General features: G+C 47.6%; 1 protein-coding gene across 3 annotated transcripts; it reads left to right on the forward strand.

Annotated features, from left to right (window-relative positions):
- Positions 1-4,425: 4,425 nt before the first annotated feature.
- Positions 4,426-20,500, forward strand: GFRA3 (GDNF family receptor alpha 3). 3 transcript variants are annotated; one of them, XM_026001339.2, is made up of 8 exons: positions 4,426-4,784; positions 9,618-9,899; positions 14,207-14,299; positions 15,459-15,771; positions 18,496-18,599; positions 18,765-18,899; positions 19,286-19,374; positions 19,631-20,500. In XM_026001339.2, exons 1-8 carry the CDS (start codon positions 4,694-4,696, stop codon positions 19,835-19,837), a joined length of 1,314 nt encoding a protein of 437 aa, XP_025857124.2. In that variant the 5' UTR covers positions 4,426-4,693; the 3' UTR covers positions 19,838-20,500. The 3 variants fall into 3 exon arrangements, with proteins under 3 accessions (XP_025857124.2, XP_072584580.1, XP_072584579.1); XM_072728479.1 differs by having other exon boundaries at positions 4,544-4,784; positions 19,575-20,500; XM_072728478.1 differs by lacking the exon at positions 19,286-19,374 and having other exon boundaries at positions 4,544-4,784; positions 19,575-20,056.
- Positions 20,501-21,065: the final 565 nt, after the last annotated feature.

The following is a 21,065-nucleotide window of genomic DNA, read 5'->3' on the forward strand; positions in this document are numbered from 1 at the left end:
TTTGTTTAAGATTTTATTTATTTATTCACGAGAGACACAGAGAGAGAGAGAGAGAGAGGCAGAGACAAGCAGAGGGAGAAGCAGGCTCCATGCAGGGAGCCCAATGCGGGACTTGGTCCCGGGACCCCGGGATCAGGACCTGAGCCAAAGGCAGACACTCAGCCACTGAGGCAGTTAGGTGTCCCACGGAGACCTTTTTTAGGTGAGTGGGAGGAAAGCAGGGCAGTGGCTGGACTGGTGTTTTTAAGATTCGCCAGTGCAGTTCTCCTGAACTGTCGTGCGTGCGCCACCCAGCAGAGGGCACTGCTGTACTCTTTAAGGCAGCTTCTGGAGCGAAGCTACCTGGCCTTCTCCTGGAGCCTTTGAGCTCAGAGCTCAGAAGGGCTGAGGGGCAAGGAGAGAAAAGCTGTTTCCATATTAAGTGGATTTGGAGAATATTCTGCTCCTCCATCCCACTACCACATACTTACCACTGCCAAACAGGCACCCTGAGAAAAATGAAGCACTTCCACCTCCAAGTATGAGGAGGGGGTTCCCTGATTCATTGCCTAACCTAGTGGGTCTTTTCCTGATCATTTTCTTCAGAAAAGTAGAACCAAGCCCCTCCCTCTCCTGGGAAGAGACTGCTACACAGGTTCACATTTCAGTAATCTTAATTAAGTGGAAATTCGGGATCCCTGGGTGGCGCAGCGGTTTAGCGCCTGCCTTTGGCCCAGGGCACGATCCTGGAGACGGGGGATCGAATCCCACGTCGGGCTCCCGGTGCATGGAGCCTGCTTCTCCCTCTGCCTGTGTCTCTGCCTGTCTCTCTCTCTCTCTGTGACTATCATAAATAAATAAAAATTTAAAAAAATTAAGTGGAAATTCTGAGTTGCAAGATGAAAACTAGGGCTTAGTTTATCTGCTTTATGAAAAAAATAGTATTTGCCCAAAAGGCACCATTTTCCTATATAATATCTTGTAATATCCTTCCATTGCATAGGTGCCATGTAATTTGATTCATGTTATTTTCAGGAATAATAATAGTAAACATTTTTCAGGTGCTTACTATATGCAAGACTTTTTACGAACTCATTTTATATGTATAAGCTAATTTTCACAATAATTCTGTGACACAGGTACTTATTGTGCACATTTTACAGATAAATTGAGAAACAGGGATTAAGTAACTTTTTAAGATCACACAGCTAATGATGACAGTGTTGGGATTTAATCTGGGCAGTATGGCTCCAGTGTTTGTACCTTGAATGGATTCACTGTTACCAAATCCTCATCAAAGAACAGTGTGCCTTTCTAGAGTGGCCTTGTATTAGATGTTAAATATGTAAGAGCCTCAATTATAGATTTCTTAAGAAGTCAGGGCCATAAGGGTTGCATGGGCTTAGCAGGTGAGGCTAAGGGCTAAGACCCCAGCCCAGAGACCTTGGCATGAAGCACAGAGCCGGTTAGCTCTACACTAACACTGACTGTATTTGTTCATCATAAAGTCAAGAAAGGAAGGTTGGAAACCTTTCTAAAAACGTGGTTTTCGATCTCAGCTCAGGACCCGGCTGACCTCTGCCATAGAGAGGGGAGGAACATTTTCCTTTCCTCATCAATATAAAGTTGGGAGGAAGTATAGAAGATTCTCTTTCCCTATTCAGTTCAGGCAAATGTTGAAGAAACACCAATTCCCTTAAACATATATCTGGGGTTGTCAATTCTAAGTACCACAGGTATTCAATTATGACACTGTCCCTGCCCTCAAGAGACTGACAAGGTAGGAAATGATTCCCCTTTTTTCCCCCATCCCTATAAGCAGTCTGGCCCACTAGCAAAGGAAAAAGGTACTATAGCCTACAGCTCCAAAGCAGCAAGTCTGGTAGTTGGGGGCAGGCCAAGATCACAGAAAAATTAACTCCTGCATGCCCCCTGGAAATGATACCATTTATTCAGCGCTTGCTCTGTGCCAGGCACTATGTATATTTGTATAATCCTCACAACTGTTCCATCAAATAGATGCTGTTATTAATTTTACCTATGAAGAAACTGAAGCACAGGAAAATTAAGTGCTGTGCCCAAGGCCATCTAGCCTTTGTTGGAAATGGCAGTCGAATCCAGACAGTCTAGAAAGCTTGTGTTCTTAACTATTCACCATACTGCTAACATCCTAGGTGAGGTTAGCAGCAGGAGTTAAGGCTTCCAGTGAGAGAGGGCTTGCTAGAATGCAGAAAACCATGACTACAAATGAAGGTGGAGTAAGATGCAAGGTTTTTAGACTGTTGAACCCAATCAGTGGATTGCAAAGCTTCCCAGAGCAGGATTTGTGTCTTAATCATTGTTGTACCTGGTACAAAGTTAAACCCATAACCAGTCTCAAAAGACATTGAACTGAATGACAGCTGAGTAGCATCGTCTTTGTAGAAAGGACAGACTCATTTGTCATTATCCACAAGGTTCCCAAAGGCAATGCTGCTTATCTAGCAGGTGTTGGCAGTCACAGGGGACATGGTTGGTAGGGAGAGTGTGTGCTGGAAGAGCTGTCTGTATAAATGTTGGAGTCATATTTATTTGCAGTCTTCCTCATCCCTCTCCTACCTCTGGTTTCCAATCATCATTCAAGGCCTAGTGATGTCAGGCTCTCCATTCCACTGCCCACATGGAAAGTTGCTCCAGCATCTCATTCTCACAAAAAGGCTGGCCTGTTAACAGGTGGAATTGGGCATTGGTCTTAGCCTAGCATTTTGACTTTGTTCCTACCTTCCTTGTCCATTCCATAGGAATGGCACTGAATAGACACTTAGAGTATGCATTCTGAGCACATGCTTTTTCCCCAGCCTATTCTGCCGCCAAACTTGATTAGGCTTGGTTACTGAAGGGGGGGGGGGGGGGGAGAGCAGAGGTGACACCCCTCATCTCGCCCTCCCGCCTCTGTTGATTCATACATCTCTGAGCCGTTTCCTAGCATCCCAGCCATCTGAAATTGTTACCTTTTAGGGTGAATGGGTGGTGCAGTTGGTTATGCATCCAACTCTTGGTTTCATCTCAGGTCAGATCTCAGGGTCATGAGATCAAGTCCCGAGTCAGGCTCCAAGCTCTCAGAGTCTGCTTGAATTTCTCTCTTCCTCTCCCTCTGCCACTCCACCCCTCCCCACGTACACACATATTCTCTATATCTCTCAAATAAGTAAATAAAATTTTGATGTTGTTACCCTTTGCTTTTAAATTCCATTCTGAAACTATTGCCAGAGTGGAGTGGACAGTGGGGGGCTATCTGTTCCCAGGTCAGCTCTCTAATCTTACTGGAGGAGAAGTTATAAGGAGGTAGTATGGAGCTGGCGGAAAACAGGCCCTGTACAAAAGCTGAGTAGCCAGATGTTCACTTTCACAGCTCTTCTGGAAGACTGGCAGGGCAGATAGAGATTAAAGCGAAGCACAAACTCCATTTAAAGTGCATTACAGCTCAGGAACTAGCTCCCCCTGGGCAGGAGAAGGGAGGAAAGGGCACAAGAGGCCACATCTCTTCTTCCTTATCTAGGGCCACATGTCTCCCTCCTAGCTTTGTGAAGGGTGATTTACACCCCTGGCTGGAATGACTCTCTTTCTGGGCTGATTACATCGACAAATGCCCCCCAGAGGCCACAGCAGGATGGCCATATTCAGAAGCAGCAGCCAATAAATCTCAGAGCTTTATATTGCACTTCTCAGTACCCCACTCCTGGCCCTCCGCCAGGCCTCTGTACAAGTGAGGAGAGGGCTTGGGCTTCAGGGGTAGGGGGCAAAGACCCCCACTTGCTTTCATCATTTTCTATCTGAGCACTGCTTATTCTTCCAAGTCATTGTGCCTCTGTTTTTACCCGGGCAGCAGGTGGGAATCAACCCTAGATCCAACAAATACCCTTGCCCTTGTGGGGAGAGATCCTGGGCTCTGGGCACAGAAGGCACATTAAACCTCGCTGTTTAATCCTGGTAGAGCAGGTGCTTTCTGGAACATTACCTAAAGATGAAGAGGTCTTTCTAGCCACCTTCCTCAGCGATCCTGTCATTCCTCCAGGGAATACTCTAATCTGAGGAGGGTTTGATCCTCCCACGATCCCTCTTGGCACTGAATTTTGGAGGAGGCTAGTCTGACATAGATCCTGGGTCTGGCCACAGGACCGCCTTCCGCCCAGCCACTTCACCTGTCTGGGACCTACCTTTGCAGAATTGTGGGGTTAATGATAACAGCCTGAGCTTATCCTTGAGGTTACTTACGAGGGGAAATGGAGGATGGGTGTGCAAATTCTAATCGGAAAAATAAATACTAGAAGTGAAACTGCCCTTGTGCTAGTTCGAGTTTTGCTGCAAGATTCCGCTTGAGGTTCCTGGAGCGAGTGTAGGGGAGGGGGTGGGAGCTCCAGCAAGTGAGAAACAGCGCTTTTCTGGATAAATCCTGGAGTCGCCCAAGGCGGCGACTCTCCAGCAGCAGCGGCCACGACGGTCTGGGGCAGAAGCCTCCCCCAGGGGGCGGCCAGCAGCTCGCAGGTGCCCCCGCCCGCCCCGCCGCCTCCTGCCCCCGGCGGGAGCGGCGAGGAGCTCGGTGCGCCCGGGAGGCGGAGGGCGGCGCCCAGGCCCGGGCGGGAGAGAGCGCGCGGGCGGGCGCGGGGAGGCGGGGGCGGCCCCGGAGGCGGCTCGCGGAGGCCGGGAAGCTGCGGGGCGGCGAGTGGACCGAGCCATGGGGCGTCCCCCAGCCCCGCGGGCCCCGCCGACGGTGCTCCTGCTCCCGCTCCTGCTGCTGCCGCTGCTGCCGCGGCCGCTCCGGGCTGGTGAGTGGCGAGTGCGCGGGTCGGGCCGGGCGGCCAGCGGGAGGGCGGGAGCGGGGCTCCCGGCACCCGGGGGCTCGGGCACCGCGTCGCGGGGCCCCAGCTGTCGGGGGGAGGAGCCCCGGGGCGCCAGGAAGGGCATGCCCTCCCTCCGGGTACACTTCACCAACTACGGCGGACTGAAGGCCCGCGGCGGCCGGCGCAGCAGCATCTCCTCGCCGTCCCCCACCCCGCGCCCCTCTGCTGAGCCGCGTCTGCACCGACCGAAGCGTCGGGGCCCGGCCGCTCCACGACAGCATCCCGAGGAGGCGGGACCGCCGTTTGCCCCGCGTGGGTTCAACGCTTCCCCTCCCGTAGGGACTGGGGACGCGGGCACGACGTACAGGTGAAGAAAGACGAGTTTTTGCTAAAACTGACTTGTCACAAATGCGGGTTGTAGACTGCTGCTAGAACTTGCTAACATCATTATTTGAGGGTATTTCTCACCACCAACCTCTCCCCGCCCCTCCCGCCTTCAGGACCCATTTTTATTGTTTTAGCGGGAGCAGAAAACTCGCTATAGGGGAAAATGGCTCAGCACGGTGCCTGCCCTATTCTACATACAGTGGACAGTTTGTGGACGTACAGTTCAAGGCCTGGCTTTAGGACCATGCCAGTTCCCGGCAGGGTAGTGTGGGGTCCAGGATCCCAGGGAACATGCCCAAGACCTTTGGGGGTGGGAGGGGTGCATGGAATCTCGTCGTGGGGCTCCTGCACAGAGCCTGGGTGGAGGCAGTGCTGAGGCAGACGCCGCGCGGGACCATCACCTCGTCCACGAAGTAGTACCGCAGACCTGCAGTCTTCACTGCAAAACAGAAACGGGAGAGGGAAAGCGCTGGTCTGTCCCGAGTGGTTCCATCAGGAAAATAGGGCAGCAAGGTATCGCCAGGCTGATTTGACCGCCCAGAAAATTTCATTAACCTCAACGTATAGCTGCACATCAAGATCGGGGATAAACAGGCAACACCTTCCTCATTAACCAATTAAGTAGAACATGGGCAGCCCGGGTGGCTCGGCGGTTTAGCAGGGCCTTCAGCCCAGGGCTTGATCCTGGAGACCCGGGATGGAGTCCCATGTCGGGCTCCCTGCAGGGAGCCTGCTTCTCCCTCGGCCTGTGTCTCTGCCTCTCTCATGAATAAATAAATAAAATCTTAAAAAAAAAAAAAAAAAAAGTGGAACAAATTCCCCCACTTAATGATGAAATTTAACATTGCCCCTACCTTCTTTTGTTGAGCTGCAATTGCTCCTAAATCCACTGCTGTTCGGATTCAGTGAACTATCAGCTATGAAATAAGAGAGATTTACTTTTAAAAAGTATACATATATATATGTGTGTGTGTGTGTGTGTGTGTGTATTTTACATATTTGAGAGAGAGAGTGAGCATGAATGAGGAGCAGAGAGAGGGAGAGGGAGAAACAGACTCTGCTCTGAGCAGGAAGCCCCATGCTGGTACTGTGGGGCTTGATTCCAGAACCTGGAGATCATGACCTGAGCCTCCCAGGCACCCGGAGACATTTACTTTTGAGAATTGTTGATTCAATATTTAGTCCAGTTTAAGCAATGAGATTTGGACTTTTTTTTACATTTCTTTCATTAAGCACTTACTAGATATACCTACCAGAAGTAACATCTTAAACATTTAGTATTTTGCAAACTGTTTAAATCTGTTTTCCTTTTAGTAAAGATAAATATCTCATGCCTTCCCTAAATCTGTTTTTGAAATTTCAAAAGTTGTTTTTTCATCTTCCACGTATATAATGATCAAATAGCTTTTTTGAACCACCCATTACCTTTGGACATTTTTTATGTATATATTTTTAATATTTTGTCTTTATTCATTTGAGAGATTGTGAGAGAGACAGAGAGCACAAGCAGAGACAGAGGCAGAAGGAGAGGGAGAAGCAGACTCCCCACTGAGCTGGAAGCTTAATGTGGGGCTCGATGTGGGGCTCAATCCCAGGACCTAGAGATCATGACCTGAGCCAAAGGCAGATGTTTAACCATCTGAGCCACCCTGATGCCCCGCCTTTGGAAATTATATACCTATTAAAGGGGCCTAACCTGTCTCTTCCCTAGCCCTCCTTTGAGAAACACTGGCTTAATCCAAATCCCTCACCTTACATTTGGGCAACTAAGGTCCAGAAATTGAAGTAAATTGCCCTACGCAAGATTGGAACTGAGGTGGAGGAGTGAAGGAGATACCAAGAAATAGTAGTCAAGATAAAGAATATTTTAATGCAGTATTTTTAAAAAGATTATTTCATTGTTTTCTTTTTTAAGATTTTATTTATTCATGAGAGACACAGAGAGAGGCAGAGACATAGGCAGAGGGAGAAGCAGGCTCCATGCAGGAGCCCGATGTGGGACTCGATCCCAGAACTCCAGGACCATGCCTGAGCCAAAGGCAGATGCTCAACTGCTTGAGCCACCCAGATGTCCCAATTATTTCGTTTTTTTGTGTAATCTCTGCACCCCACATGGGGCTTGAATTTGCAACCCCAATATCAAGAGTTGCATGCTCAACCAACTGAGCCAGCGAGGTGCCTCTCAGTGTAGTATTTTTTTTTTTAAGATTTATTTATTTATTCATTCAGAGAGAGCAAGAGAGAGGCAGAGACACAGGCAGAGGGAGAAGCAGGCTCCATGCAGGAAGCCCGAAGTGGGACTCGACCCTGGGTCTCCAGGATCACTCCCCCGGGCTGCAGGCGGCGCTAAACCGCTGCGCCACGAGGGCTGCCCAGTGTAGTATTTTTTAAAAATCAAAATTAGTGCTCACTTCAGCAGCATGTATACTAAAAATCAAAACCGATGATCCCCCCAAAATGCACGATGAGCAAAATATCAAAAATTTAAATAAAAACGTGATGCCACGCTGAAGCTTATTGGAACCTGAAGCAAAAGGTGTAATCAATACTACTGAGCCTGCCTTTGTTTGTGCATTGGATATGATCACTTCTCAGGGTGCATGATATTTTCCAGTGAACTTGCTAAAACTCAGATTCTCAGGCCTTATCACCAGAAATTCTTATCTAGTAGTTCTAGGGTGGCATCAGAAATCTGCATTTTAATAAGTAATCTACTTGATTATCATCTGATTGGAAGAGAAGTTTGGACTAACTAAACTCAGACCCCTCCTAATTTTAGCACTTTGATTTTAAGTAGAGTGAAGGGGCTCAGAGAAGTTAGAGAGGTGGCCCACAGAATTTCTCTGTTATTTGGTTATTTCATAAATAGTAGGAGCTCATAAAAAACAAGCACTATCCTAGGCACTGGTGACAGAGCAGTGATAAGAGAGATGTAGAAGTCTAGACTGGGAGATAATCAGTAAAAAATCGAGTTAATGGGATGCCTGGGTGGCTCTGTGGCTGAGCGTCTGTCTTCGGCTCAGGGCATGACCCCGGGATCGAGTCCCACATTGGGCTTCCTGCATGGAGCCTGCTTCTCCCTCTGCCTGTGTCTCTGCCTCTCTCTCTCTCTCTCTGTGTCTCTCATGAATAAATAAATAAAATCTTTTTAAAAATATGTCATAAAAAATCAAGTTAAAAAAATCAAGTGATAGAAAGTGCTATGCAGGGTCTTGGAGTAATGATGTGATAGAGTAGCTAGGGGGTTATTTTACTCTGATTTGTTGTGGATGGTCTTTCTGTGGTAACATTTAGGCTGAAAAGTGAATTACCAGCAGGGGCCAGCCATGTGAAGATCAGGGGAAGAGCATTCCAAGCAGAAAGAAAGGCTAAGGCAAAAATGCTAAGGTTCACACAGGTTTGTCTGGGTCAGTGGCAACAGAAGGCAGGTGTGGGTGGAAGGAAGTGGGAGAGGAGTTAACATGAGGTACAGGATGTATTAACTGATTTTACTGGGTTGATCACTGCACAACATATACACGAATCAAATCATCACATTGCACACCTAAAATTTACACAATGTTAGATGTTAATTATTTCTCAATAAAGCTGGAAAACAACAAAAGATGGCTGAATGGTATGGGAGAATGAAATTTGGAAAATAGAATTGAGGAGACCAATCGTCTTGGAAGTAGTTTGGACAGGAGTTGATGGTGGTTTGAGCTAAGGAGGTGGTGATAGATGTTGAGAGAAGCGGACAGCTTCCTAATATTTGTGGAGTTGACAGGACTTGGGTTGAACATAGGATGTGAAGGAAAGAGAAAAATTAAAAATGACTCATAGAAGTTTCACCTTGTAAAGCTTATGACATGATGGCATTCTTGTTACCATTTGATAGAGGTGCTAAGTCCTAGGATGTAGAGCCTTCCATGAAGGCTAAACCATAACCAACCTTGGTATTTTTGAGTGACAGAATCAGCAACAGCTCCCCCAACACCAGCTCATTCCCTCTGGAAGGTATTTTTAAATGACTTTGAGTGGAAGCCTCAGAGTTGTTGCACTCCCATTCGCGTTGCCATGTCTCAGGTTATGATACTAGACCTGCCCATGCATTCCTCTGCCAAGAGCCTTCTTTCCTGTGCCTGGCAGGGTCACCAGGTTCAGCTTCAAAAAATAGTCCCCCTCCTTCTCCCAGGAGGCTGAGCAGCTTCTCTTCAAACCCACCTCCTCTTGGACCTGATCTGCTCTGTCCATACTGTGACAGCTGCGGATTCTTGACTCCTATAGGGCTTTTCTCCTCACTTAGTCCTAAAGGCCTTTGGGCCACCCCAAAACTTTGCTGCCCAAGGTTGTCTTGAATCCCTCCCCCTACCCTACTCTACAACTTGCCACTCCCAGGTAGCTCCTGCGACCATATGTGATCCTCACCTGGTCTCTCTTTCTCCACCACAGACCTCCTCCCCACCGAAGGCCGACTGGTAAACTGTATCCAGGCCAAGAGGAAATGCCAAGTTGATCCTATTTGCAGTGCTGCCTACCACCACCTGAATTCCTGCACCTCTAGTGTAAGCACCCCATCACCCGTGCAGGAGTTTCTGGTCCCTGAAGAGTGCAGGGAGGCAGCACAGCACCTCAAGAATAGCTCTCTGATGAGCTGCACATGCCACCGGCACATGAAGAACCAAGTCGCCTGCCTGGACATCTACTGGACCGTTCACCTTGCCCGCAGCCTTGGTGAGGCCCCCGTTGTAGAGTGAACTTGGCTAAAGAAGGTGGCTCTTGTGGGTTGTTGTTTAATCCTGCAGAATATAAGCTAATGGGCGGATTCTGAGTGGGGTGGTAACAAAGCTCTGCATTTGATATCAGTAAGGAGTAGAGGGAGGAATCGGCAGTATCCTTCTGGGCATCCACAGCACTGCCCTCTCCTCCCCACTTCCCCCTTTCTTGCCTAGTAGTATGTAGCTGCCTCCTAGCAGAGCTCTGTACCAGGCTGAGGCCCAACCTGGATGGCTCCTGGAATAGCAGAGTATGGACAGGACAAGGAGGGAAATGATCTTAACCCCTTCACAGATTCCAAATACAGTGGAATCAGGAAGTTCAGAGAGACGGGGAGGCGATGTCCTGGTCCTGCCTTTCACAGAAAGGACACTCATCAACAGACAGAAGATAGTAAGAGAGAAGGCACTGGAAGAACCAGAGAGAGGGGAGCTTCCTTTGACTCTTTCCAGCGATTCCTTTCCATGTTCGTCAGCTTTCACTGGACTCTGCTGCAGTAACAGAACCGTGACCTGTAAAACAAAGATTTAGTTCTTGCTCATGTGCTGTGTTAGCTATGCCATGTGTGCACTTCATTCTGGAATCCAGGTACAGCCTCTGTCTGGGATGTTCTTTTTTCATGGCAGAAGGGAATGAGCAATAGCAGGTGCCTTTAAAAGCTTCTACTCAAATGTTACATGAAATACATAGGCCTCACATTCCATGAACAAAGCAGATCACGTGACCAAGCCTGACTTCTCTGGTGGGCAGAAGTATACTTCTCCCACAGGAGACCCTGAAAATCATGGGGCAATAAGTGAAGACATCTAATCTTACAGGGAGGGCAAAAATAGTCGGAGATAATATACAATTTCCCAGAGTCCCAGGTTAAAATAGTCATTTCTCTCTCTTCCACAAGCAAAATGTATCAACTAACTTCCTCCCTTCCTTCCTTCCTTCCTTCCTTCCTTCCTTCCTTCCTTCCTTCCTTCCTTCCTTCCTTCCCCCTTCCCTCTCTCCCCACCTCTTCCTTTCAGATTTTTTATTTTTAAGTAATCTATACACCAAACATGGAGGTCAAGCTCACAACCCCAAGATCAAGAGTCGTGTGCTCCTCCAGCTGAGCCGGCCAGGCACCCATCAACCCACTTTCTAAGGAAGACCTCCTAAGAATTCTAGCCAAACAGTGTATCAGGCTACCAGTCTAGGACCTTATGATAATTCCTCTGTTGGGTCTGGATATGACTCCTCTTGATCTGATCTAGCTACTTATGGACAAAAAAGACAGGTCACCTGCTCTAATATATATTCCTTGTACAACAGTGGAACAGGGACAGGAGAACCACAATGAACTCTCAAAAAGGGGAGCAGTGGGGAGCACATGGCAGACGTTGCCCCAGAGCTGTTCTGCTGAGGTCCTACTGCATGCATGTCGTTGGTCGTCGTAGGGGCCATCCTCCCTTGGTAGTGGTGCTGCTCCTTAATAAGGCTCTGCTTTTGCTCCTTCTGAGAGTTGCTTTATCTGTTGTTCTCCAACACTCTTGGCCTAACCCCCCTGCTCCTGGCAGGTCCTTCCTTCTCCATTGTTTTCTTTGGCCCTGTCTGAGAAGGGTATTGGAGACTACCACCTCCTTGAGGCTTCCTACCTGAGGAATGTTGGTGCATTTTAAGACTCCCAGAGAGTCTATTTGAATCCAGGCTGGTGGCTCTTGGCAGTACAACATTCTCAAAACGTAATTGCTTTTTGTATCTTTGGTTTCTGTCACCTCATGGGCCAATAGCCTTCCCTATAATTCAAGACATGTGTCTCTAGATCTAATTAGAAGTGTCTTGCTCTTGGGGAGGGCCACCTGGGTGGCTCAGGGGTTGAACATCTGCCTTTGGCTCAGGTTGTGATCTCTGGGTCTCAGGATCGAGTCCTGCATCAGGTTCCCCACAGGGAGCTTGCTTCTCCTGCCTCTGCCTCTGCCTCTCTCTGTGCCTCTCATGAATAAATAAAATCTTAAAAAAAAAAAAAAAAGTATCTTGCTCTTATCAGGCTTCTGTGGAAGGGCCACTACCCTAGTCTTCTTTCCCTGAGCATATTTGTCTGTCTGGCAGGATTTATTAATACCATCTTCATCAGTGAGAGATCACAAAGGGTGTGGTAGCCATAATCATTGAATTGGTGCATGCCCCAAGGCTGAGTGGGATCACCTTATTACTCAAAACCTCTTTCAATTTTATATTTTACTATTTGAAGGATATGCAATTGCATCTCTTAATCCTACAAATCCTGGAATTTCTGGATTTTTTTCTTTTCTTTTTCCTCCCTATTTGCAAACTGGCCAGTTCTGCCCTGAACTTTTATCTTTCTTGTAGTACCTGGCAAAATGCAGCCAGTAGCAATCAAGACATACTAGTCATACTGGACTGCTTCTCCACTTCTTTCCTTTAAAGCTCATTCTCATTCAGTACATCTTCCTTGCAAATTATTGCAGGCAACAATTTTACCAAAGGCTTTGACACTACATATTGAAGACTCCTATTTTCCATATCCCAGACACAGCTTATTCACCAACCATTCATTGCCCAGCCCCAAAGGCAATACCACACATTTTAGATTTTTTTTTGTTACTGCCGCACTCATTTCTAAATACCAGTTACATTTTTAATAAGAATTTGCTAGATTATGTTGTAGTAAAAACTAACCAACCCCCACGTAAGGGGGCCTTCTATAACAAAAATCTCTTTTCTGTTCATGTTACACACCTGCTGTGGGCTTCCTTGAGTTGGCTTTGTCTTTGCTCTCTACCTGTCTTCTTCTTTCGAGGACCCAGGCTGAAAGAGGGAAAAGAGCAGCCACAGGACCACGTGATGGTTCTTTTTTTTTTTTTTTTTTTAAGATTTTATTTATTTATTCATGGGAGACACAGGGAGAGAGAGGCAGAGACACAGGCAGAGGGAGAAGCAGGCTCCATGCAAGGAGCCAGACATGGGACTCGATTCCAGGTCTCCAGGATCAGGCCCTGGGCTGAAGGCAGTGCTAAACCACTGAGCCACCGGGGCCGCCCCACATGATGGTTCTTAAAGCTTCTCCTCAGATGTGATTTATGTCACTTCAGCTCACCATCCATAGGCCAAAGCAGGTCCCACAGGCAATCCTTGCTTGCCGTAGGGTGTGGAAGTGTACTCCTCTTCTAGGGGGCCTGAGAGTCACATGGCAAGGGGGAAAAGGGCTGGGTGTATAATCCTCTCACAGGGTACATACCTAGCTATAACTGGAAACAATACTACAATTTACCATACTTTTTGTTCCTTGTTTCTACTCCTCATCCTAATCAGTTCTCTTTCAGAACTTCCCCAGAGACTTCTCCCTGGATCTCTTGCCTTCCCACTTTTTCCCTTGGGAGCTTTCAGATATCCCCAAATATCTTGACCACCCTTTCCTGTTTGCTTGATCTCATCCATATTTCTTCTCTCCTAAAGATGCACTCTCAAAGGCATATTGGGTGACACCTTGCATTGTCTCACCTCTCTCTTCCAACAAGATTTATTAGCCAACTTTTATTGAAGGTCCACCATGTGTATGAGCTATACAGTGACTTTATAGGACCTTTTATGTCCCCTGCAGGAAACCACAGCACCCTGGGGGTGACTGGGAAAGATATGTTTCCTTTGAGATCATTGTCTCTCCCAGAGTTCTGTGCTTTGAGATTCAGCCTCACTTTGCCTCCTCAACATGAATCCATAGCTACATGGTCAGGCCTCAAACAGGGTCTTCTACTCCCCCTCCTCAACAGTAGAAGAAAACAAGATAGAGTTCCCTTGCCTGCTTAGGTACCCGTAGGCCATGTGGTTAGTGGTTAGGAGTGGAGACTCTGGAATCAGATAGTGTAGGTTTCAAGACCCAGCTCTACTTTTTAGCCTCTGTGAGCCTGAGAAAGTGACTTAACCTCTCCTCAGCCTATTTCTTCTTACCTACTCAAAAGCTTCTAGGACAATTAAGTGAGATTGAATTCTTTCTTCTTTTTTACTTATACCCTGGTACCCAGCACACAGTGTACTCAACACGTGGTAACTTTATTCTTCTTGTAGTTAAACCCAGTGTATTCATTGAGCCCAGCCTCCAACTTTATGTCCTTGTTTTGCTTTTTGTCACCTCTGAACAGCTTGCAGCTAGTTAGGTAGAGACTGTGCCTTTTCCTTTTTTCCACAGAGCTTTGAGGGCTGACCTAGCAGCTTCAGCCCCTCCTGCTGCCACTCCCCCAGCCCAGTCCTCAAGATTCTTGTTGCCTTGTCTCTAGGTGACTATGAACTGGATGTCTTCCCCTATGAAGACACAGTGACCAGAAAACCCTGGAAAATGAATCTCAGCAAACTGAACATGCTCAAACCAGGTGTGGAGGGCAAGCCAAGGCTGGGGAGTGAGGGGCAGGCCTGGACCCTGCAAGGAGGGAGGGTAGCTGGTGGGAAACAAAAACCAAAGGGTGCGATGGGGGAAAGTTCTAGTCTGCCAGGTGACTAAAGAAGCATTGTGTCAGGGTGGGAGTTTGAGCTGTAGGCATGGCATAGTCTTGTAAGTCAACAAAGAGCCATAGGTATTAGGGAGGCATTTGAAGGTAGCCTATTAGGGCTCCCAGGTTCTAAAAGTTTGGTCTCTACAAAGGGTTTGGTGGGGTGGCAGCCGTCCCAGAAAAAATATGCTGAAATGTAGTATTTACCCTTATTTGAGGCAACCAGGAAAGTAGCTATCTATCCCTGAAGACTAGGAAATTGCTTGTTTTCAAACCATTCTAATGAAATGGGTGAGGTATCCGGCAGGGAACATGGTGAGAGAGACAGTAACTCCTCAGGGGTGACTCAGGGTGGGAGCCATCTGTCTAGCAAGGACTAAAATGCATGTTTTTCAGGAAAGTGAGGCTGTTGTGTTAATTGGAAAGGAGCACACACGCATGCTCTCACTTTTTGAGAAAGATGTGAACTTTGTTGCACAGTCAAGCCTGTAGTAGGATTAGAATTTTCAGAGAAAAGCACAGAGACTAATACATAAACTCTTTGTTACAAGGAATCTGGGAATACTTTATTGTTTTGACTGCTGGAATATTCTGTTAATAGAAATATCACCATAATTTCCCAGGACTCAGTGTATAGGGAGTGTTTAGGCATCATGCATCAATCATTAAAGACAGACGGGGTACAGAATAGATGCAAAACAAACATGGTGATTTCCACCATGAGATTTTGTGGGATTGAGGATGGAGGAGTTTCCTTTTAGCTTTCTGGCCACTTTAATGCTAGATAAACGAGAGAGATATCTATATCTATAGAGCTGCTGCTGCTTCCCCCCCCCCCTTTTTTTTTTTTACACTCAGGCAAGCTGAAGACTAGGATGAGGGAGGACCACAAATACCAGAGTTTGTGGGTAGTGGGAAAGCCCCGAGGAGCCCCGCGTTAGCGGCGGCCGTATTCAGGGTCGCAGGGGTTCCTGGCTACACTGGGCCACACGTTTGCGGAGACGACTGGTGACCTGGTGCCCTGGTGCCCTTCTGCCCGCAGACTCAGATCTCTGCCTCAAGTTCGCCATGCTGTGCACTCTTAACGACAAGTGTGACCGGCTGCGCAAGGCCTACGCGGAGGCGTGCTCGGGGTCCCGCTGCCAGCGCCACACCTGCCTCCGGCAGCTGCGCGCCTTCTTTGCGAAGGCGTCGGAGCCGCACGCCCAGGGCCTGCTGCTGTGTCCCTGCGCGCCCTCCGACCAGGGCTGCGGGCGACGGCGGCGCAACACCATCGCCCCCGGCTGCGCGCTGCCGGCGGGGGCCCCCAACTGCCTGCAGCTGCGGCGCGACTGCGTCTCTGACCCGCTGTGCAGGTGCGGGTGCGGGTGCGGGTGCGGGTGCGGGTGGGCAGGGCGGGCAGAGGGCGCAGTGCGCACCGGTCCTTCCCAGCCCCCTTCCTGGGCTGCGCTGGGCTGCGCTGGGCTTGCCCCCTGGTGACTGGGGACTGACTTCACCCGGGAGCTCCCATCAGTATTTTGGGGAACCCTTTTCTCAAAAAAACGAACAAACAAAAAACCCACAACTGTGTGTAAAAACTTCAGAAAATATAAAAAAGTATAAAATAACACTCAGAATCCATCCCCTGAAGATGATCCACACACTTTGGGGAACCTTTCCTTCTAGTCTCTTTTTGTATACAGAGAAACAAAATGATATTCTAGAAATATACTTGTATCCCGCTTTTTTCCACTTATGTGCACATCTCACCGGCCAAGGCAGGAAGGACTAGTGGTGAAGACAGGCTCCCGAGGCAGACCGATATGAATTTAAATCCTGGTACTCTGGGCCCCTGTGTGGCTCAGTTGGTTAAGTGGCTGCTTTCAGCTCAGGTCATGATCCTAGGGTCCTGGGATCCAGCCCGGAATCCGGCTCCCTGCTCAGCAAGGAATCTGCTTCTCCTTCTTCATCTGCCTCCCCTTGCCTCTCTCTTCTCAAATAAATAAATCCAAAAAAAAAAAAAAAAAAAAAAAAAAAAAAAAAATCCTGGGACTCTGCGACTTTGAGCCCATCCCTTTAACCTAAAACTCCATTACTTAACCTAACGTTCCTCTTAGTCCTCTGTAAAAAGTGGAGTAATAATACAGACCTCATGGGATTCTGGTGAGAGTTAAATGGCATAATTTATGCAGAGTGCTTAGCTTACTGGTGCAGAGTAAGTGCTCAATAAATGGTGGTGCTTATTTTGTCTTTTACTCTCCTTGGACAACAAAATGCCTACATTGTATTCCATTTTATAGATGCCCCATACTTTATTTAATCTTTCTTCTATTGTTGGATATTTAGGTTTCTTTCTTTCCTGCTATAAATAATGCTACAGTAAATGTCACTCTTGTTCATTCTTGTGCATAAATCTAATTATTACTTAGGACGTGTTGCTGTAAATACCATTACCAAATCAAAGTATATGATGATTTGTAAGACGTTTGATACATAATTCCCCACAAAATTTGAAATTCTGATCTGGCTTTCCTCTGCCTCTTCAGGACAAAACACTCACCGGATTGAAGTTATTATCCATTCAGGTAGCATTTGCTAAGAATGAGAGTCACCCCAAGCTTGTTTTGCAGCCTGGTTCTACCCCCTATTTCTCTGTAACCTTGGGCAAGTTACTTAACTCTTCAACCTCTCTGAGCTCTACTTTCTTCTTTTCTAAATTATCACATAAAAGCTCTCAATCATCATTTCATTAACACTTACTGAGTACTTACTATGAGCCAAGTACTGTTTTGGGTAGGTTTTTTTTTTTTTTTTTTTTTTTTTTTTTTTTAAGATTTTATTTATTTATTCATGAGACCCACAGAGAGAGAGGCAGAGACACAGGCAGAGGGAGAAGCAGGCTCCATTCAGGGAGCCCGACGTGGGACTAATCCCAGGTCACCAGAATCATGCCCTGGGCTAAAGGTGGCACTAAACCTCTGGACCACCAGGGCTGCCCAGTTTTGGGTACTTAATAAGTATTAACTCACATAACCCTTACAAGAACCCTGTAAGATAGATGGTGGGGTTTTTTTTTTTTTCATCCTCACTTTACAAAGAAGGAACCACAGCAGAGAAAGTTTATTTTATTTTCAGAAAAAGTGTAAATAGCTTGTTGAGGTTCATCCAGGTAGTAAGTCAGGTTACTTAATGAGGTTTGGAATAAAGTCTGGCCTAACTACTTAGATATACTGCCTATTGTTATGGCCCTAGCTATTCCCATTATGGAGCTGGTGTGGGGCTAGATGACTAAGATACTGTCCTTTCCTCCAAGGAATTTGCATTTGGGTGGGGTGAGAGAGAAATAAACCACCCATCTGATAAAATGCAAAATGTAAGGAAAGTTGCAGAAGTATGCACAGAAAAATTTATTTGTAATTCTATCACCCGAAGATAATCAGCTTTACCTATTACAGAATCAGTGTGAACAATAACAGTATCTAACATTTAATGAGCACTTAGTCTGTACCAACCACTATGCTCAATGCTGTATTTGCAATCTCTTATTTCATCCTCACAAAAACCCAGGAGGAAGTACTGTTTTCATTTCTTTTTTTGTTAAAGGATTTTATTTGTTTGTTTGTTTGTTTATTTATTTATTTATTTGAGATAGAGAGGGAATGAGCAGGAGGAGGTGCAGAGGGAGAGGGACAAGCAGACTGCACTGAGCGCAAAGCCGGACACAGGGCTGGATCCCATGACCCGGAGATCACCACCTGAGTCGAAATCAAAAGTCAGACACTCAACCGACTGAGCCACCCAGGCCCCCAGTACTGTTTTCATTTCTATTCATAGTTGAGAAGATTGAGGTTAAAGAAGCTGCCTGAAATCTCATAGTTAGGTATTATGGAACCTGAATTCAAAGTGGTATGCTCTGAGGGACAGGGTGATAGTGCATTTAACCGCGACAGAAACAGGCTTCGCCGAGGGGGGTGCCCTGGACCAGGTCTTGAAAACAGAGGAGGATCTGGCATAAAGGTGGGCATGTGAGCTGAAGGGGTAACAAGGGTGAAGGTTGCAGACCAGGCCCTCAATGAGGACTCATAGTTTCTCTTTTCCAGATCTCGTCTGGTGGATTTTCAGACCCACTGCCACCCTCTGGACATCCTAGGGACCTGTGCAACAGAACAGTCCAGATGTCTGCGCTCATACATGGGGCTCATTGGTGAGAGGCTGGAGTGCTGTGTAAAGGGAGTCATAGGGTGACTGTCCCTGGGGATGAAAATGCTCTGGAGATTGAACCCAGGTGGAGTGGTCCTGAGACAAGTGTCAAAGAGTGGGGGTTGAAGTTTGGGTTGGCCTGGGCCCTGATAATCCTCTTTACCCTCAGGGACTGCCATGACTCCCAACTTTGTCAGCAACGTCAACACCAGTGTTGCCTTAAGCTGCACCTGCCGAGGCAGTGGCAACCTGCAGGAGGAGTGTGAGCAGCTGGAAGAGTCCTTCTCCCACAACCCCTGCCTCAGTGAGTGTGTTCCACCTGCCCCCAGCCCCCGTGGTCCTGTCAGCTGGGCAAAGGGAGAGGAAAGGGGTCAGTTCTGTGGTCCACACTGGGTCCATCCTTCTTCTGCAGGTATCTCCTGACCCCTCCTCAGCACAGGTTTATATCACCCCAAGTCTGGGCCTTTCTTCCTTCTCCCACTCCCTGAGTAACCCCCCATGGTGCCTGTTCTACCTGTCTCAGCCCCAGGGACATTCTTTAGCTCAAGGAATAAGCAAGCAGAATGAGACAGTATCCCACTCCCACCTGCCCTGCTATATACCAGGGCCCTGAGATGTTCCCTTTCCATGGGATCCCGAGAGATCTCCAGCATCCGCCTGCTTCCATTCTACCTTCTTTCCTCTCCTTAGTGGAGGCCATTGCAGCTAAGATGCGTTTTCACAGTCAACTCTTCTCCCAGGAAGGGGCAGACCCTACCATTTCTGTGATGGAACGCCAGGTAGGGCCTCCTCCATTACACACCTCTTGCCTTTACTGGACTAGCTGGGGGAAACCCAGGGAAGGGGATTGAGGGGGTGACCTCACTTTGTTCATGAAATATAGGCTTCTAATGGATACCTCAGGGGAGGTGGACAAGGCCTTGACTGAGGCCAAGGTGGTGAAGAGTATGGAGCTGACTCCATTCCATTTTTTCTACAGAACAAAAGCCCTGCTCTGAGGCCACAGCCCTGGGTGCACTTTTCTCTTTTCTCCAGTACACTTCCCTTGATTCTGCTCCTGAGCCTCTGGTAGCTGGACTTCCCCTGGACCCCTCTCCCCTCTACCACACCAGGCCTGACCTGCAGCCTGCAAGGATTGAGGAAAGAGCAGCATCAGGAAAGAGATGCCCTAAACAACATGGCGACCTTGACTGCACCCTGCACCCTGCCCCCATATCCAGATGGCTCCAGAGGGGGTCATAGCAGAAACTGACTAGCTAGGTTCTCATTCCCTCTGCTTCTGACTCAGGCGCCCTTCCTTAGGACTTAGGGACTTTGGTTTTACCATGTCTTCTGGGGGAGGCCACCTCTCCCTAGCTGTCTCCTGAGCCCTTCCTCCTGCCCACCAGAATCACCCAGGCTCTAACAAGTCATTCTCCAGGTAGGCAGGGCTGGATGTTCTGAGGCAGCCTAGAAAGACATTCCCCATTGTTTTTTGTTTTTGTTTTTTTTTTTTTTTAAGACATTCCCCATTGTGAGGAAGACAGGCAAGACTCCTACCCCTCTGTCTCCTCCTCTGAATGGGGAATGGGAACCTGCTGCCTCCCCTACCCGGGGATCCTGTAGAACATTTGAGCAGGAGCCAGAGCGTTTGGGTCTTGCTTTCTTCCTGCTACTGTCCTGAAGTACCCCCCAGCTCCTTGGATCATGATTAAACATTTGACTTAAAATTTTGCTCTTTTCTGGGACATCTGGGTGGCTCCCTAGTTGAGCATCTGCCTTTGGCTCAGGGTGTGATCCTGGAGTCCCAGGATCAAGTCCCACATTGGGCTCCTGCAAGGAGCCTGCTTCTCCCTCTGCCTGTGTCTCTGCCTCTCTCTGTGTGTTCTCACGAATAAATAAATAAATCTAAAAAAAAAAAAAAAACTTTTGCTCTTTTCCTATTTTCTCACAATGTGAATTTATAATTAGGATTGTTACAGACACAAGAGTAGAGGCCAGGCGAGACAGAAACCCTGCCGCTGATTGCTATGTGACTTCCTGCAAGTCTCTCAACCTCTCTGTGTACTTAACATGGAGTTGGAAGAAAAAATAGCTAATGTGAGGCTGTGGACTAGGTATCTGTCCCAGACCCAGCCATTTCTGGGGTACTGCCTAGGACCTGCCACAGCAGCTGAGGGGGAGTGTCCATCTATAGCACCTGCTTAGGTTATTGGTTTGCTCCAGATGATAATGGGGGCCAGAGGAAAGGAGACTGGTCCTTGATCTCATTTGCAATCCTGTTGGGATAAGGAAACAAAGTAGTTGGGAAAATATATTTATAGAGTTGTGGATATTTGCCTCTTAATTCATTCACTCACTCTTTCCATAAGCATCTGATGCGTGCTGGCTCTGCAAGGCACTGTGCTGGATGTAGGAGATTCTGAAGTAATAATTCAGAGCCTGTTTCCAAGTCTTTCACACACCAGAGCAGGGAAATAGACAAGATAAG

This window comes from Vulpes vulpes, chromosome 12, assembly GCF_048418805.1.
Source record: "Vulpes vulpes isolate BD-2025 chromosome 12, VulVul3, whole genome shotgun sequence".
Taxonomy (NCBI): domain Eukaryota; kingdom Metazoa; phylum Chordata; class Mammalia; order Carnivora; family Canidae; genus Vulpes; species Vulpes vulpes.